Below are 18,274 nucleotides of genomic sequence, written 5' to 3' on the forward strand. Positions count from 1 at the left end.
AGGGTCCTGCTGTGGGTGGTCCCGTGGGAGGGGGCACCTGCATTTCGGCTCTGGCCTCAGTGAGTGCTGTAACAGCACGAGAGGAGGGGGTCCTCTCCAGCTGCCCTGGGGTGGAGGCCTGGGGCTTTAGGGCTTCCTGCAAGGTCACAAACACACTGCCCACACCGAGTGTCTCTGGAAGATCTGAACATGATGTTGCATGGACCACCACCTGCCCGAGCTGCTCGTGGCCCTCTGGCCCCCTTTTCTTACCCATTTTGGGTACCTGAGGGGTGTGCTGCTCTATGGCCCGTGCTGTGGCAGCTTCAGGGGAGCAAACAGCTCCATCCCAGCTAATGCCTGAGGTGGCATTGCCAGGTCCTGGCTGAGACCCACATGAGGAAGCAATGCCCTGTGCACCTCTGTTTTCAGGCTGTGTAAGCACAGTGAGCTGAGCTTTAGAGACAGTCGGTACCTGCACTGCCCTCTGACTCCCTCCAGGTACAGCCACGGCCATAGAAACCCTTTGGCTTGTCCTGGTGTTAGGTCAGATATTACTTTTGAAGATAAAACCAGCTCCACTCCAGAGAGGTCCTGACAAAGACCTTTTCAAAAGTCCAAAATTATTATATCAATTATTCAGAAAAGCAGAAAGCTTCAACTTGCTGCCCACCAGCATCCCAGACCCCTTCCTGCGAAGCTGCCTCCTGCCCCCACCTGTCCTATGGCGTGGGGTTATCCCATGCCAGAGGAAGGACTTTGCATTTGTCTCCATTAAATGTCAGTAGGTTCCTGCCAGCTCATTTCTCCAGCCTGTCTTTGAATGCAGCCTGTCTCTTTGAATGGCAGCCCTGTCCTCTGGTGTATCGACTGCTCCTTGATTTGGTATCTCCTGCCTACCTGCTGAGGGTTCAGGAGGCTTAGCTGGTGTATGCTGCCCAGACGTTGTTTTGGAGCTCAAATACCTGCTCTTTTCCTCCACCTGTCCTGCTGACCCGATTTTATTTGGGATGCTCCGTCTCCATCTGCAAAATGGCATGAGTGTTGGAGCTGCATTTTGGAAGCAGCCCAGTGTTCCTGCACGGGGAGAGCTTTGGGATGCAACACCAAACATCTCTGCCCTGACGTTCTGATAGGAGGTAGAGGTCTGGGGACGTGGGGTGGCTGCACCCCTGGGGACAGAAGCCACAGACGTTGCTGGGGGAAGGACAAGGTGGTGAGGACGAGGGATTAACCTGGGGCCACAAGAGTCAGCACTAATCCTGCCCGGTGCCTCCTCCCAGACTTTACAGGCAAGGCAGAGCTGAGCCTCACCCTTCTGCCCGGTCCCTGCAAGCTTTGCCCTCCCAGCCTGAGGAACAAGGGTGCTCCCGCTGGTGAAGTGGGGACTGGTCCAGTCTCCAGTGCCACCTGCCGGCAAATCACCCCGGACAGAAACCGGAGCCTTCAAGTGCCGGTCACTGTCCTGCCCTGGGGCTGGGAGGCAAGCGCAGCCCAGAGCAGTGGTGCCCTGGACCACAAGCAGACCCCGAGAACTCAGTGGCAATGCTCCATAAAAGCCAGTCCATATCCCCGCCCCCCCCAAGACCCTTTATCATCATCCCCTTCATCCAGCCCCTTTCAAATCCCAGACCTTCACAAAAATTCTCCTGTTCTATGTCCTGAGCTCCCCGTGTACACCCCAATGGGCTTCACACCCTGCAGCTGTCACAGCTGGGGGCTGCAGGCAACCCGCCCACCCAGGTACAATGCTGGATTGTCACCTGCCCCAGGGACAGGGAGATCCTTGGGGTCCTCAGCTCTTATTCATCTGCAGATCCTTGGGTCCATCAGCTCTACTATTAATAAAGACATCTCTGGGAGGGCTTGGCTGTGCTATAGGACTTGCATGTGTCGGTCCTCTCCTGGGGTTATGGGGCTGTTCTGGACCCTGCCCAGCTGCGCCAGGGGATAGCCATGTGCCCAGCACCTCTTCTGTCATGGCATCAAGCTCTGACTTCCCCACTTACACCTGGCTCATCTTGTCATGAGCTCTGACAAGCTTCTGTGAATATTATTGTCACCATCACCCCAAAAAAAAGTCTAAGAGACATTGGTGTCCCCAGGACTCTCCAGTACAGCACCATCTCCAGCATCTCCCCATTTACCACCAGTACCCAGTGGTCCCATTTTTCCCACTATGTCATGTGTCCTGCCCCCTGCTAGAGTCCAGGCTTCCTCTCCATGTTTTACTCACTGTGAGCTGGGACTTACTCTGGTGGCTCTGGAAGGAGATACTCAGCATGGTCTGCAGCAGGAACTGCATTAATTGTCTGACTCTGCTCAGCAGTAATGAGATGCTAACGAGCCTAGGCTGCACCAGGGGTGCATGCGGCAATGCCCCGGGTGTCTGAGCATTATTTGGGGTGGAAGGAGGGAAATCCTAGGCAGGAAGGAACCAGCAGCGCAAGGAGCTGTTATTTAATGTGCAAGACTGGCAGCAATGCGCGTAGGGCACCAAATCGGGAGTGAAGAGTCATTTCCAGGGGAGTCCTCAGCCCTTCAGGAGCCAGCCAGCATCAGGGGAAGGGCTGCAGAGCCTCGGGGAAGATGAGGAAGCCGGAGAAGATGCTGTCAGACCCTTCGATCCCCACCAGGGAGTTCTTCTCCGTTGGCTCCAGCCAGACGGATTCGTTCGCTGCCATCTTGAGGACCACACCACCTGTGGTCACCTGGTAGCTGCTGTGCACATAGTCGCAGAAGGTCACCACCTTCTCGCCCCTGCTGCCACCCCGGCCCTTTTTCACGTTGAGGCACAGGTTGCCCCTGGAGGTGACGTGGTAGGTGAAGTAGTAGATGCCCGGGACCTGGCAGATGAAGCGGCCGTACCTGTTCTCGTAGTGGCCCTTCTGGTTGGTGATGATGCGGTCAAAGCGGATAGGCTGGTCCCGGCGTGGGTAGGAGCTGACGGTCCTGGCAGCAGAGAAGGCGGACTTGAGGGTGGCCTTGTAGTCACCCGAGTCCCCCTGAGGGCCGGGGGGTCCCATGGGCCCTGGTAATCCCTTTGAACCCGGGGGGCCCCTGGGGCCGATCTTCCCTGGGTGCCCTGGCTCTCCTGGGTCTCCCTTTTCCCCCATGTCGCCTTCATGCTCCACCTGGCCAGGGGGACCTAGAAACCAGGAGGAAGAGTCATTGTGGTCACACCCAAGCTCCATGGGTCTGCAGAGGGGTCACTGGGGAGGAAACCGGCGGTGCCTATGCTGGGGTGCAGGTCAGCAGAGACCTCTGCCCATCCAGCAGGCGTGACACCCCTTACTCTTGTGCACCCTCCCTCCCCAGGTTTTTCGGGGTGCTTCGGTCTGTCCAATCCCTTCTGTCCCTGAGCATCACCCCCACCTAATAACACCCCAAATGGACTGGTGGACAATGGATTGCTTTCACAGAGCCATGCACCTGGCACTGCCTGGTCCTGCACGTGGATTGGGACAGCCGCCGGTATCAATACAGGCTGGGGAATGAAGGGATCGAGAGCAGCCCTGCCAAGAAGGACTTGAGGGTACTGGTGGATGAAAAGCTGCACAGGAGCCGGCACTGTGTGCTCGCAGCCCAGAAGGCCAACCGTATCCTGGGCTGCACCACAAGCAGTGTGTCCAGCAGGTCGAGGGAGGGGATTCTGCCCCTCTGCTCCACTCTCGTGAGACCCCCCTGCAGTGCTGCGTCCAGCTCTGGGGCCCCAACATAAGAAGGACACGGAGCTGTTGGAGCGAGTCCAGAGGAGGCCACAAAGATGCTCAGAGGGCTGGAGCCCCTCTGCTCTGGAGACAGGCTGAGAGAGTTGGGGCTGTTCAGCCTGGAGAAGAGAAGGCTCCGGGGAGACCTTCTAGCAGCCTTCCAGCACCTGAAGGGGGCTTATAAGAAAGATTGGGACAAACTTTTTAGCAGGGCCTATTGTGATAGGACAAGAGGGTTTAAACTAATAGAGGGTAGATTTAGATGAGATATAAGGAAGAAATTTTTACAATGAGGGTGGTGAAACACTGGCGCAGGTTGCCCAGAGAGGTGGTAGATGTCCCATCCTTGGAAACATTCAAGGTCAGGTTGGATGGGGCTTGAAGCAACCTGATCTAGTTGAAGATGTCCCTGCTCTTTGCAGGGGGGTTGGACTAGATGACCTTTAAAGGTCCCTTCCAACCCCAACTATTCTATGATTCTATGATTTTCCTGCTTTTGGTATTCACAAGACGATGTTTCCCCCACCTGCAGCCCCCTCCTTACCTTGCTCTCCCTTTAGGCCGTTCTTCCCGTCTCTGCCGTTGCTGCCAGGCTGTCCTGGTGACCCTGGGATGCCTGGGATGGTGCCATAGGTCTTGCAGAGTGTGGCACTTGCAAGCTGCCCTCCAGCCAGGCAGATCAGCATCGCCCACACGGTCTGCATCTGCTGGAGCACAGAAGGATGTCGAGGGGCTTGCCTTGGGCAGTGGGAGGGATGAGGAAGGCACCCTGTGCTGCTCTGGAGGGCAATGACTAGAAGCACATCTGGATAATACCATCAGGGAGGGAAAACATCCTGCTGCAGAGCCAAATCCCCTCTCCTGATGGCCTTGGAGGGACCAAGCCCTTTGGGCATGGGAGGGCTTGTCAGTCTCTTCTCACTCGTAAATTACCGGTTTACAAGTGCCCAGAGCTTCAGCCACATGAGTATCTGGGGACAGGTTAACCTGTCCCAGAGGTCTGATGTCCAGCCTGGCTGTGTTGCTGCCAGGGGCATGTGCTGCAGGTCCCTACTGCTCTGAGTCCTCACTGCTCCCTCAGAGAGGAAACTCTTCAACCCATCTTAGGACCACACCTGCAGGGTAAAATCCTTCCCCAGGCCAGAGCAGTTTCATCATCTGCAAAGGGAAAGCTCTTGCTTTCCACCAGCGTATCTGAGGGCCAGCTTCAGTCCTTGCAGATGGCAATGAAATCCCCAAACCTGCCCTCCTAACCCCTGCGGGTTCCCGTTGTGTCCTGCCACATGCCTGCTTCAGCCCAGGAGCATTTCTGTATCTAACCGACGTTACTGGGACAGTCATCTGGGCTTCCAGTCCCAGGGGTTCCACCTTCCTTCTGCCCTCCCTGCAGCCCACAGCTCAGCTCCTTCCCCCAGCTCCTGGTGCAGGTACATGTGTGGTAAGCACCAGGCATTTGGGGGCTGTATCTGGACATCACATCACCCCAGCCGCACTCTCTGGCCTCAGGTGGACCTTCCCAGCACTGAAACTCTGGTGTCAGCAGGAAAAGAGGTTGGTGAGTTGGATCCTCAGCCACAGCAACTCCAGTTCAGTTAAGGCAGATACAAGGACCTCTCCGCAGGCTCCCAGTCCAGGTCCAGACAGACAAGAGCATCTCAGGGCAGGATAGCACCCCCAGGGCTCTTTTCAGACTGATGCTCAGTCCCTGATCACCCCTCTGGGCCTTTGCCATCTCCCTTTTCCATCTGCCCCTGCCCCCAGGTGGAGCAGGAGGGGTCGGGGTCTAATCAGGGATCTCCACCACCCCCAGCCCAGCAGTCCCCTTTCTCATCTTCACCAAGCTGCAGCAAAGTGCCAGTGATGCAGGGGGTGACTGTCACCCTGGTGCTGCCAGGTTCCCCACGTGCTCCTACCTGCAGGGAGGTTGCCGACGTCTTGCTCTTACCTTGAGATTCTTGTTGCACGGATGGGGAGAAGGAGTGGGACACACCAGCGTCCTGCTTGGAAATGACCTTGAGGAGAAGCAGAAGTTTGCTGCAAGGGTGTTGTGAAAGGATCCGGGCCACAACCCTTTTTTATCTTTAGCTCCTACCCTTTCTTCAGTGGCACTTTCACATCCACCACGAATGCTTGTCTGTCAGCTCAGCAGAACATGCTGTCCCCACACAGCACCCTGGGGCCCCTCAGGCGTGCAGCTCTGGCCCCGGGGAGCAGAGGGATGTCCGCTCTGCCCTGCAGTGTCCCTGCGTCCTGCTCGCGTTTGCTTGCTACAGGGAATGCTGCCGTGAGCATCAGACAAGTTTGGGGTAACCCCTCAGGACTGCAGAAATGTGCATGCACTTAGCTAGCGTCCCTCAGGCTTCTCCACATACACCCAGCTCTGCTGGGAGGTACCAGCAGGCCCAGAGGTACTACAGAGGTACTACAGGGTCTCAGCATCCTTGAATCTGTCCCCAGGCTCTCCTAAATGTTGCGGATGGGAAGTGATTTCACCCTGCAGTAAAAGCATTTTTAGTCCTGCTTCCTGCTGATGCCTTGTGGAGATGAAGCACAGGATGTTCAGGGGAGATGACCGCCTATACAATGTGTCCCACCAGGAGGAATCTCAGTTGGGTTTTTGGTGGGCTCTGTAGGCTCCACAGCCATGAGCACCTTCGATCTGGCTTTGGGAAGCCAGTGCTTCCCCTGCCGTGTCCTTGGTGAGTCTGGGACATCCTCAGGGTCCCACTGGAGGCATGGCTATAAGGTATGCTGGGTGGTCTCTGGCCCTCTGCAACTGAATTGCATCCACTTGGAGGGGAAGGGGAGTATCAGGGTCCCTGCTTGGAGGAGTCTTGGTCCCCCCTTAGGTGGGAGCTGCGTGCATGGGCACAGGAACCATCCCCTTCCTGCAGTCAGTGCAGCTGGGGGCCCTACCTCACTGAGCAAAGCCGGGTTGTGAATGGTGTGTGATGCTCACTGATGCTGAGCACAGCCAAGCCAGCGAGGGCTTGGGGATGTTCTGATGCCACACAGACATCCAGATGTCGTGCACACATGCACACATGCACACATGCACACATGCACACCACATCCATATGGCCATACACGGGCTCCACCTGCAGAAAGGCAAGTCATGGAGGAGAAACCACACCGAGCCAGGCACACTGGGGAAGGCTTTATTCACATTTTCCACAGCTGGGTCATGGCAAAGGTGCTGCTGCAAGCCTGCTCCAAGACACCTGGCTGTCCCTGGTGCAACAGGGCAGCAGAAGGTAACGTGGGGTTATCAGCGTGGACACACATGGAAGTGCCAGCAAGACACCGGGGGCTTGGCACCATCACTCTGGGTGCAGATGCATCCAGACGTGCCTGTTGACCCTGTTCAGCAGCTGCCTGTGCTCAGTCCCCAGGCCAGGGGGTTGTGGCTGGAGGCTGGGGCTGATCCCCTCACTGGGGCTTCCCACCCAACAGAGAAACCTGGAGCATCAGCAACAGCCTGGCAGTGAGCATCAGTGTATGCAGGGCAGGGCGAAGAGGTCGGCGTGGTGGGGTGGGGTCTAGTGGTCCTCTAGTCCGGGAAGAGCAGGAACCCAGAGAAGATGCTGTCGGAGTTGCCGATGCCCACCATGCCATTGTAGTCATTCACCTCCAGCCAAACCTGGTTCCCAGCACCCAGGTGGAGGAGGATCCCACCAGAGCTGACCTGCATAGTGTTGGTCTTGTGGTCACAGAAGCTGGCCATCTTGCTCCCATTCTTGTACAGGATGACACAGAGGTTGGCTGTCTGCGAGGTGTGGAAGACAAAGTAGTAGAGGCCGGGGAGCTTGCAGGTGAACTTGCCCGTGGTGGTATTGTAGTCATGGTTGGTGTTGGTGATGACATGATTAAACACCACAGGGACGTTCTTCAAGGGGTGCTCACCCATCTGCCTCGTCACTGAAAATGCTGACTGATGCTTCTGCTTGTAGCTGCCTGGCATACCTGGCTCTCCGGGGACGCCCATCATCCCAGGGTCTCCAGGGGGACCAGAGGGACCTGTGGGGCCAGTCTTGCCTGGCAAGCCAGGGCTGCCTGGTTCCCCTTTCACGCCCTTGGGCCCTCGGGTTGAAAGAGTGGCTGGGATGCCTGTGGGGTAGTGGGGAGTGAAAGTCAGCGTCAATAGCAGGGTGTGGGGAGAGGCTCCTCCAGCCCCTTCCCTCGGGCAGGAGAGGGTTGTTGCCTCTCTCCAGCCTCCTCTCCTCCTGCCCTGTCCACAGAGGATGCTCTCCATGGCCTGCAAACCAAGGCAGACAGGCCACGGAGGACTCAGTGCCCCCCCTTCATCAGCCTGTGTGGTTCCCCTCCTTGCTCACTTACCTGGCTCGCCTTTGGCTCCCTTCAGCCCATCCCGGCCATCCTTGCCAGGCACACCTGGCATGCCTGGCAGGCCTGGAGCCCCATAGCAGCTGTGAGGGGCGTCTCCGGTCACAGCAGACCCCAGATTCAGGAGCAGGAGGGTGAGGGCCAGACGGAGCTGCTCCCAGAAGCTCTGCCCCATTTTGGTGCTCTGGAACATGGAAAGTGAAAGAAAGTGATGGGGTGAGGGGCCACAACAGGGTGGCTTCCAGGCCATGGGGCAAAGAAGGTACTGTGCTGTGAGGCTGACTGCACCAGGAGACCTGGCTGCGATAGCTGTGCCCTCAGGGTTCCCCCCATACCAATTGCCAGATGGTGGGGAGGTGGATATGTGGAGACGGACACTGCTCATCACCAACACCAGGACAGTCCCTGAAGACACAAGGAGGGGTTGGTCTTTCAGTCTGGATGGAGCCATGAGATCTTGCAGTACCCATGGCCAGCCCAAAGCTCTCCCAGTCCAGTGTCCCAAGCCCCCTGCAGACGTGTACGCCACTGCAGACCGTTGCACTGAAACTGGAGCTCCCTGGACCCAGTAGGTCTCACCCCTTCTCCAGCAGCAGCCTAACTTTCCCAGATCAGCCCATCAGGATCAAGCCCCCCACCAGCTGGGGATCTCTCTGCCTGGCCCAGAGGACTGGGTCTTCTCCCAGCAAGGACAAGCGTGCATCCCACCCCATGAAATGTGTGCAGCCTGGTAGTGCTCCCATCTCCTTCTCCTCCTCCTCTCACACAGCCCAGCACTGTGCCATGCTGCTGGACCCCCAGTCCCCATGCAGCCCACCCCAAAGAAATGGACCCTGCAGCACCTCTTACCTCTGGTGGGGTGAGCAGGGCACAGGGTCCTGCGCTGCTGAGCCCTCGGGCTGCTGCGGGCACTGCCTGCCGACACAGCACAGCGTGGGCGACTTTTCGTGACACCCTCCCAGAGGAAGTCGCAGAGATAGGAAAGGGCCCTTGGGGACCCAGAACCTCAACTGGCCCCCAGCCGAGTTTCACATCCTCCTGCCTGTCTGTTTCCTCTGAGCAAGCACTTTCCACTACAGCAGCAGGTGCTGGAAGCACAGAAGTGGGACAAGCCACTGGCAAGAGATGTGTCACAAACCCTCCATCCACCATGGGGACTATCACTCCACAAATCACCTGCCATTCCCCCACCCTTAACTCATTTCTGAGCAGAAGGGCAGCAAGCAGATGGGGACCAGACCCTCACACCAGCTTTGTGGAGGCAGAGTCGTCTGTGCCTGGCTCTGAAGGGAGATGCTGCACCCTAGGCAATGGGACTGAAGGACGTTTCTCTCTGAGGGTTTCTGACCTGCAGGATGGCTGTCCTCTCTGCACTCTGCCCTGTGCTTCACCAGCTTGACTCAGTGCTGAATGCACTGGGGCCCCACCATCTCCGGTTGGGGTGTTGGTCCTCACAGGTGGCCTGGCCTCCTCCTCACTGCTCCAGGAATGGAGTCATTTGACTGCCCGGCATATGTGGAGCAGCTCCTCCGAGCAGCAGTCCCAGGATATGACACCTGTGTGGCTTCCCTGATGCTTTCTGGCTGCCTGATACCTGCCCAGCCTGCCCTACTTCCCACTAGTCTCACCCCGAGCTGAAGGGAGAAGAGCATCACCCCACAACCCCACCACCATCACCTCACAACCGTATCAGTCACCCTGATGTCCCTGCCCTTCTTTCCTGAAAGGCTGGAGGACCACAGCTGCCTTTCCTCTTCCTGGGAGAGTCTGGGTACCAAGAGAGGACCATGTGGGTAAGGTGGATGATCTGCTGCCTGTATTTACCCTTGTACAGGACAGATAGCTTGGACTCATCAGGGAAAGGACACACATAGGCCAGTCCCAGAGATTTCCCATTCCTGTAAGTGCCAGCTCTGCTTGTACACTCAGCTTCCTCCTGTCCTCCTGCCTTTGCAGTTGGGGGTCTGTGCTTGTCCAGGGGTGACCTGGGATAGCTTCTCTCCCTGGGCAGCTTGGGAAGGGGCCCAGGACATTGATGATTTGGGGAAGATTCATGAATAGGAAAGAAAACCCAAGTGGCTGTCTTGGAAGAAGAGTTTATTTATACTGATGGGTAGGATGTGAGAGGCAGTAGTGGCCTGGCACCAGAAAGGCAGTTGCAATGGTTAGTGTAGCAGAAGCAGTGGCACATGGTGATCTCCCACTCAGGAGCAAAGACCCACAGCTGGTGAATGGCCCCAGTGACAACTGGTCCCCTCCGGTGCGGGGTTTGAGTGCCCAGGAGCAGAAAGGGCTGCTGGGGCCCAGAGTCCTCCGCCTCCAGGATGGAGTGGACAGGCTCAGCATGGAGGTAACTGCTAGCAGGGGTCTCACTGCTGCAGTGGTGACCCACAGCCTGGCCACTTTGTGACATTGGTGGAAGCACAGGACCCATCTGGTGGCTCAATTTGGGGCCATCCCCGTTTGCTGGGGTACTAAAACATCCCACACACTCACAGGGGGAAAACAGGCAGACACACACACACACCACGACGCTCTGGTGCTAAGCAGGTCCAGACCGGTGCTCCATCAGCCCGTCTGCGGGAAGAGCATGAAGCCGCTGAAGACGCTGTCTGCCTCAGAGCCACTGTAAATCATGCTGCCCTTGGCAGGGTCGGTGTTCACGGAGACCCGGTCGCCCACGGCCAGGCTGAGCACGCTGCTGCCTGAGTTCACCTGCAGGATGTCGCGGCTGTTGTAGTCGCAGAAGCTGACCACGCGCTCCCTGTTCTTGGTGATGCTCAAGCAGAGGTCCCCGCTGGAGACCACCTGGTAGGCAAAGTAGTAGAGCCCGGGGGTGCGGCAGGTGAACTCCCCGGTCTGGGGGCTGTAGGAGCTCTCCTGGTTGGTGATGATGTTGTCGAACACCACCGTCCTGCCCATGGATGGTGGGGATCTCCGCGAGGCAGAGAAGGCAGGACGTGGCTGCTCCAGGATATTGCCGGCTTTCCCCTTGTTCCCCTTCGGCCCCGGCTGGCCTGGGAGCCCGGGGGGGCCATGCAGGCCATGGTAGCCCCGGTTCCCTGGGATGCCAGGAGTCCCAGGCTCACCTGCATCCCCTTTGAGTCCCTTGATGCCTGTCCTCTGTGCTGATTTCCCTGGGGAGGGATGGTGAGGAGGAGCAGTTCATGCACATCTGGCATCGCCCAAGCTGCTCCCACAGCCTGTGATGCTCCTACTAGGAGGCTTGAGGCTCCCAGACCACCCGTACCATGCATCCCCGGCTCCCACTTACCTGGCTCTCCCATGTCACCCTTCTGCCCTGGCCTCCCATCGAGGCCAGGTACTCCCGGGAAGCCATCCTTGCCGTCTGGTGCCCGGCACACGCTGTCCTCCAGCAGGGCCATGCCCAGCACTGCTGCCAGGGTGCTGGTCGCCAGCCAAACCCCGGGTTGCATCCTGCCTCCCTACAGGCACAGTGGTGGGGGAATTGGGGATGGAGACAAGCACACAGATGCACCTTGAACACAGACATGCCAGCGCTCACATCAGATGCATGCACAGGTCTACCACGCCACCCGCATGTTGTCCAATACAAGTAGCCGGACACCACATGCAATGGTGAAAATAACTTCACAGAAATATTTTGAGACTGTTTCCTTGTGTGATCTGAAATCATTGATGTTACTCAAAAATCTCTGATGTGTGCCCATGGCAGGGCTGTGGGACTGGAAAGCCCAGGACGTGGAGCACGGCATGAACCCTTTGGTGCATGTCCTGGGGATGGGTGGTTGCACATCAGATGTGTGCAGAGGGTGCTTCTTCCAGTGCTGGGGGAGCAAGCTCTGATGTACGGGGCAGTGGTCCCACAGGATAGAGAGCACAAGTGAGGAAGGGGTGCAGAGACATGACAGAGCGGGGATAAATAGGAAAGGGATAAACAGGCAAAAAGGATCCAGATCTTCAACACCAAGAGCTGGGAGAGAGGAGGGATGTCCTGAGTACACAGACTTACCCCAGAACCTGAGGTACTCAGCCTGGGACAAGCCTGCAGAGCCCAGTGATGTCCACCACCACATGGAGCAAGGACAGACTCCTGCAGCCCCCTTCCCCCCCACCCCACATCATCTTCTCCCCCTTTTCCTATTTTAAACCCTTGTGGAGGGGGGAAGTGAAGGAAGAAGGGGGACAGGGAGCAAGGACGGGAGAGAGGTGTCAGAGGAGGCATGTGTCCCCAACTATGTGGGGTGACTTACCTCCTTGCTAGGGGTGAAAACAGACCAGCCTGAGCAGCAGCTCTGTTTGCTGGAAGCTCTTCCCTGGGAGCAGGGAGGAAGAGGAGCAGGGTGGGGGGGATGTACTTGCATGCACAGTGGTTTGATGGTTGGGGAAGAGAAGTGCCAAGTTTCGCTTTCTCTGCATGAGAGAAAAACTTGTTCCCCTTTCCAAGCTCGAGCCCGGCTGTGCTGGTCACAGTCACGGAACAGCTTGGTCAGCAAAAGTTCAGGACTGTGGGGTTTCCAGCCTGGCCCAGCAGCATAGACCCCGCAGCAGGGACCGGTGGTGACTGGGCACAAAGCAACACAAAGACGGGGGGTGCCCAAAGGCATGGCACAGCTCAGTCACTGCAGGAGGGGACAGGCGGCACGACCCTCCAAGGGATGTTTGGTGGGTCTCAGGGAGCACCCTTGATGGCTCCTGGTCTGGGCGATGGGCAGAGCGTGGCTGCCACTGGTACCCAGCCTTGTTGACCCCTCCAGATGCCCACCTTGGTGCTGCACCCTGACGGAGCAGGGCTCCAGCAAAGGGATCGTCAGTGCCTGTGTGGCTCAGCAGGGCCTCGAACGTCCTCGATGAGACATCTCCTTGCCACTGCCCTCATTTCAGTGGTTTGGGGACCTTATCTCTGTAGTAGAGCGGGAGAAGATGGGGGTCTCTGGCACACGGGTTGATCCCTGTCCGCTTTGAGTGGCTGTGCCTTGCACCAGCCAGATCTGGGCAACCCCAGCAGCTGTATGTGGCCTCACTCAGACCTGCAAAAATGAAAAAAAAATTAAAAAGCCAATGCCTCACACCACCAAGCCCAGGGAAGGTGACCAGGGATGCGCATTCAGCTCTGCCACAAAAGAGCCTGAAAATGCCACAAGTACCCAAGCCCCACCTCATCAGGAAGCAAAGGGATGAGACGTGCCGCAATGACCCCAGTAGATGAACATCCTTGGGACCCTGGGGACCTGTCAGACCACCCCATGGGTACTCAGTGGGTGGCTAGGAGAGCCTTTCTGATCCATATCCACCTGGAGTCTCCTTTCAGAAGCCCTGTGGCAGCTGCACTGACCTTCATGAGAAAGAGGCGTTGGGGTCCCCAAAACAAATGCAGCAGCAGCTGGAGCTCAGGGGATGATGTTCAAGGGAACAGGACGGTGTGCAGGCCTGAGATCAGGGTGGTCCGAAGCCAAGGATGGCTTGCAAACCCTCTATTCCTCCTGTCCGCCCCCTCTAGTGGTCCCAAAGAAGGTGTTGCATTGTTTCCAAAACAGCTGAAAAATGGAATGCCTACTGTGAAACCAAAAATCAGCCCAGAGACCCTTGCCAGACAAAACTTTGCTCGTCAGTGCATCTCCATTAATAATCACCTTTGGAGATCTGTCACTGAGCTGGTCTTTAATTCATTGAATATATGCCCTTTTAATGTAATATAATACACATTTTAAATCAAAATGTCACCCTGTAATAAATCAGATGTCCAGAAGAAATGCAATTTTATTTTATCAGCAGAGTTCCTCTATCAAACAGACCTGTAATCGTGTCAAGGAAAGATGACAGGTGAGTTTGAAAAGACCTACCTTCCACAAAACGGTGTTTCTGGACAGTAATTGTATTTCTGCCCTATTGCCCTTTGTTAATATACAGCCAAAATGAGACCACTCCATCATTTCATCCAGGATTGATCGATGGCTGTGTCCTAGTGCTCCTGTGTCCTTTGTCCCTGGCTGTCCCCTTAACCCCATTTAAATGCTGAATTACAGGGTTGCAGGTTTCCAGCATCTCCTGGAAGCTGGTGTTGGTCCAGGCAGCACCTCCTCTAGGTCCCTGAGACACCTGAGCAGTGCTTAGCCCCACTCTTCAGTGTTGCTGCATTCAAGCCAAGCCTCCTTCTCCCATCCTCTGAGCATCTCCTCCTCCTTCTCCTGATCTGCAGCCGGGACATCTGCAACTTCAGAGGATGGCTGGCTGCAGGGAGCCATGGATGAGCACCGCACAGTACCACCCTAGCGGCTTCTGCAGACCACATCTGCCAGCACAACAACACCTCCAGCCTGGGGCTCTCCTCCTTCCCGTTCCCATCAGGGTGTCTCTGGGAGCGGGTGGTGGCCGAAGGACACGGTGAGGCCGCCGTGCCCAGCGTGGCCTAGGCAGCGATGTGGAACACCACGAGGTGACACGCCACGAGGTGGCAGTGCTGCCTCAGCCATGGTGTCCCCTGACCATCAGGGCTCCCCTTCCTCCTCCAACAACAGGGCTTGGGGCCACCCCCGGGGATCCCCGTGTCCCCAGAGGCCACACCGCAGGATGTCCAGCTGCAGAGCGAGCACACGGGTGTCTCTGCCTCGGCACCTCGCGGTCACACGTCGGGAGCCAGAACAACCCAGTTCCCTCTGGCAAACACAGCCCCAGTGGGGCCACGGACGTGATTTCCCCCAAGGTGGAAGCACTGTGGCACCCCCTGAGACCAGGAGAGAAGTGGTGTTTCCTCAGTGAGGGCCAAGCTGTGGTGGAAGGCGCAAGGAGTCACAAAGCCCTGGCAGGTTATCCCTGCTGATACACGCTGAGCAGTGTCCCACCAGTACCACCACCTGCAGGCTCCAGCATGAAGAATGGGTGAGGAGGATAGAGGGGACCCCCAGGTGACATGAAATGGGTCTAAGCCCACGGCAGAGGGAAAGGTGGGTGTTCACTGGAGTAGTCAGAGGGTGTAGGTGCTCTGCACCTGGTTTTGGGGCTGCTCTCCTGGGCAGCCCCAAAACCATCCCCAAAGAGGACAGCCCTGGGCCCGAGGAGACCCAACCGCTCTGGTGAGCGTCTCCATCAGCAGGGTACCTGACGCTGCCTTCTGGCTTTGCTGCAGACCCAGGAACAATCTTGCTCCAGATGGATTTTTACCCTGAGCAACCCTCCTCCTCCTTTCAGGATGGGCAATGGGGCAGCTTCTTCACCTCCTTGCTGCCCTCTCACCTGGTGGTGCCAGGCAAGATAGGTCAGTGTCATCCCAGCCTTGCACCCCTTCATGGAAGAAAAGTGACCCCTGCAAAGCCTTCTTCCTGCGTCCCCAGTGCCTGCAGCCACACACGAGCTGCCTGACAGGAAGAGACGCTCCTCTGCTGCCTTCCCTGCTGGGAGTCCCCTGGGTTGCTGAGCAGTGACAGGCAGGAGCTGCCAGAGGAGGATAAATCAGGTAGCTAGCACCTACCTGTCACTGTACAGGAGACAGCGACAAAGGCAGGTGGTGGCAGATCAGCAGTGCTGGCAGGTACTGCACACACATCTGCTGCCAGTCACCAGCATCCCAGTCTGCCACCCGCACTCACTGGGAGGCCAGGACAGCTCAGAGCATCCGTGATTCTGCAGTCACTAGTGGCTTAATGATGCCCAAATAACCACGCAAACTGATCTTGCAGCAGTTGAGCTGACCGGTCCCCAAATGGTCAACCCATGCTGCTGACCGCCAGATAAACTTCCTGCACAATGCAACAGTTTTTGCATGAATTCTGAAGTCTCCCATGCTTTGACCAATGAAACAAGAACCTGGGATGGTTCAGGTGCCCTGGAAGGATTTCTTGAGATGTCAGCTGAAAATCAGGCTGCAAGGCCACTTGCCACGCAATGTCTAAAATATTTTAATTGCTGTCGCAGGGGATGTGTTCTTCCTCTGACAGACGCTTACACAGAGCAGGTGCGAGGAGCAAAGGCAGGCATGGGGTTTGAAAGCCAGGATTTCATGCTCCAGCCCTTGCTCACTGTCTCCTGGCATTGATGCCCATCCCTACGGGTTCATGGGATGAGAAGAGATAGAGGAGTGCTGAGCAGCCCTGGGCAATGCTGGGAAAGCTTGTCCCATCCCCGCTCCTCTTGTTCTCTGTTAAGGATGACAGGACTTGTCGTTATTTGACATCTATTGGTTAATTTCCCTGATTATTTCCCATTCTTTAATGTATCCGTTATTTATTTATTCACTTGTGTAATTTGCAGTTCTGGATTGATCACTTTGGCATGTAAATGAGCTGCTCTCGTGCTTGTCACTGAAAATTGTAGATTGGGAGAGTTTGCAATCAAACACAGACAGAATCTAAATTACAACATTTCAGGCAATAATAGCAGAGAGAAGACAGGAAGGATGTGCCATAAATAAGATGGGATCAGAGCAGGATGCCCAGAGCTATGCTGACAACACGCCAGGAGCCCCAAGGCATGCAACAGGAGTCCCTGCTGTGCAGTGCCGAGGTGTGCCTGGGCGGGCTGGCGTTGCTCTGCAGCTGGTTCCCCTGGGAAGAAGGGCAAACAGAGGAAGCAAATGCTTTTGGGGAATGGTAGGATAGCCAAGGGCTACTCGAACTAGTCTCTTAAGAGGGCTCGTTAGCCTAACACGGTGAAAAGTATGCAGACACAGGACTATGGGCTGCAAGGAGCATCTGGCCTGTTGTATGGGATACTGACTTGCTTGCCACTGTGGCTCATCTTTGGCTTCTTCCCACCACTCAGGACTCCATCAAAAGTCAATGGACTCATCCAGGACAGATTTCTGCCCATCTCAAGGTCAGCGAGAGAGGTGACTCAAGATAAGGGATCAAAACGCTGTAAGTCTTCCTGCGGGCAACAGGCACTGTGGCTGGGCTGAGGAGCAAGGAGCCAACCAGGACCTCTACAAAGCCAGGGGAGAAGTTCCTGCACTACCCTGTGGCAGGGCATCCCTGGACTGAAGTCCAGCCAGGAGAAAAGTGATGTTCAGCAGGCACAATGCTGTGAAACCCAGCAGGGCTGGTGAAAGGACATCTGTGATCTCCTGTCCAGCTGCTTGCTCATGGCAGGACTATTCCCAACACTAGATCAGGGTGGCCATATCTTTGCCTACCTAAGTCTTGAAACTCCCCAGGGACAGAGATCTCCCACTACTCTGGGGACCTGTCTCAGGGCTGCACCACACTCAGGTGAAGAAGCATTTCCTAATGTCTATCCATCTTTGAAAGTCCAATGTGTGACCACTGCCCCTTGTTAACATTGTTTGGCACTAGTGAGATGGGTTTGGATCTACCTTCCTTGCAATTGCTCCCAAGTAGCTGCAGCTGTGTTTAGATGCCACCTCACCCTTCTCCTCACCTGGCTAACCACAGCCCAGTAGGATGGCCTCCCCACTGCTGATCGTAAGGATGAATAATTTCACTTGACCTGCTGGCCATAATCTTCCTAATGTATCCTGAGGTACAGTTTCTCTCATCTGTGGTTTGCTCACATTCAGCCTGATGTCCACTGCTCCCAACCCTTTCCCTACTCCAGCAGTGAGTCCCCAGCCTGTTCACCCCATGCGCAGAAGATGGTGCTTCTTGCAGGTCAAGAAAAGAGCGCCCAAAATATCTCTTAAAAAATGGCTTGAAAACTGCAAGGTAACTGAAAAAAAGACAAATCCTGGTCATTCCTTCCTTTACCTCTTGGCTTCATGCTATGGGCTCAGGAGACGAGGCTCTAAGAGACACCCTGGACAGCATGAGATTCCCTTCCAGATCCAAAGTGATGGCCATATTGGGGGAGGAAAGGCACAAGGTCCTCCTCTCTGGGCTTTGTGTTTTGACTCCTCAGTCCTGGGTGCGTGAGGTTTGCACTCCTTGGGCCCATGAGGCCATGGCAAGGCCATCACGAATCCCAACACCAGAAAGGGATGTGCTCATCCCAGTGGAGTGGGGATAGCCGTGCACCCATTTGTAGCAATGTTGTGCTTTCCACAAGGCTGAGATGACCAGCACGGACCCTTCCTTCACCCTGTGCATGGCCAGATCCTGACGGCTGCGAGAGCATCGTGTGCCCTTCCCAGGCTACTCTCCATGCCATGGTCTGGTTTCCCTGACATAAAGCCTCAAAAATGGAGTGGAAGTTTCCTGCAGGCGAGTTAGTGTTAACTGGGTCAGCGGCAGATGGAGGTCCGTGCTGGCTGGAGACAATTACAACTTATTTCTATTACAAGTGGCTTTCCACAGTGGCTTCTCCGGGAA

At 56.3% G+C, this 18,274-nt stretch overlaps 3 protein-coding genes across 4 annotated transcripts; all 3 read right to left on the reverse strand.

Annotated features, from left to right (window-relative positions):
* Positions 1-2,475: 2,475 nt before the first annotated feature.
* C1QB (complement C1q B chain) lies at positions 2,476-5,713 on the reverse strand. Its single transcript, XM_068415014.1, has 3 exons — positions 5,635-5,713; positions 4,234-4,393; positions 2,476-3,127 (listed from the first exon to the last, which is right to left on the reverse strand). The coding sequence occupies exons 2-3, from the start codon at positions 4,391-4,393 to the stop codon at positions 2,538-2,540; spliced, it is 750 nt and encodes a 249-aa protein (XP_068271115.1). The 5' UTR covers positions 5,635-5,713; the 3' UTR covers positions 2,476-2,537.
* A 1,166-nt stretch (positions 5,714-6,879) lies between these two features.
* On the reverse strand, positions 6,880-8,948 carry C1QC (complement C1q C chain). Of its 2 annotated transcripts, XM_068414971.1 has the most exons (3): positions 8,883-8,948; positions 8,028-8,217; positions 6,880-7,796 (listed from the first exon to the last, which is right to left on the reverse strand). In XM_068414971.1, exons 2-3 carry the CDS (start codon positions 8,206-8,208, stop codon positions 7,240-7,242), a joined length of 738 nt encoding a protein of 245 aa, XP_068271072.1. In that variant the 5' UTR covers positions 8,209-8,217; positions 8,883-8,948; the 3' UTR covers positions 6,880-7,239. The 2 variants fall into 2 exon arrangements, with proteins under 2 accessions (XP_068271072.1, XP_068271070.1); XM_068414969.1 differs by lacking the exon at positions 8,883-8,948 and having other exon boundaries at positions 8,028-8,226.
* Positions 8,949-10,109: 1,161 nt separating this feature from the next.
* C1QA (complement C1q A chain) lies at positions 10,110-12,328 on the reverse strand. The gene is made up of 3 exons (XM_068415038.1): positions 12,269-12,328; positions 11,308-11,479; positions 10,110-11,170 (listed from the first exon to the last, which is right to left on the reverse strand). Exons 2-3 carry the CDS (start codon positions 11,468-11,470, stop codon positions 10,602-10,604), a joined length of 732 nt encoding a protein of 243 aa, XP_068271139.1. The 5' UTR covers positions 11,471-11,479; positions 12,269-12,328; the 3' UTR covers positions 10,110-10,601.
* Positions 12,329-18,274: the final 5,946 nt, after the last annotated feature.

This window comes from Nyctibius grandis, chromosome 17 (genome assembly GCF_013368605.1).
Source record: "Nyctibius grandis isolate bNycGra1 chromosome 17, bNycGra1.pri, whole genome shotgun sequence".
NCBI lineage: Eukaryota > Metazoa > Chordata > Aves > Nyctibiiformes > Nyctibiidae > Nyctibius > Nyctibius grandis.

Bases quoted from the DNA above. Each gene is read 5' to 3' on its own strand.
- C1QB (XM_068415014.1), bottom strand. From the start codon at position 4,393: ATGCAGACCGTGTGGGCGATGCTGATCTGCCTGGCTGGAGGGCAGCTT. The intron at 3,128-4,233 runs GTAAGGAGGGGG...CCTGGTTTCTAG, and splicing joins CGGCCTAAAGGGAGAGCAAG to GTCCCCCTGGCCAGGTGGAG.
- C1QC (XM_068414969.1), bottom strand. From the start codon at position 8,226: ATGTTCCAGAGCACCAAAATGGGGCAGAGCTTCTGGGAGCAGCTCCGT. The intron at 7,797-8,027 runs GTAAGTGAGCAA...ACTACCCCACAG, and splicing joins GGGAGCCAAAGGCGAGCCAG to GCATCCCAGCCACTCTTTCA.
- C1QA (XM_068415038.1), bottom strand. From the start codon at position 11,470: ATGCAACCCGGGGTTTGGCTGGCGACCAGCACCCTGGCAGCAGTGCTG. The intron at 11,171-11,307 runs GTAAGTGGGAGC...ATCCCTCCCCAG, and splicing joins GGGTGACATGGGAGAGCCAG to GGAAATCAGCACAGAGGACA.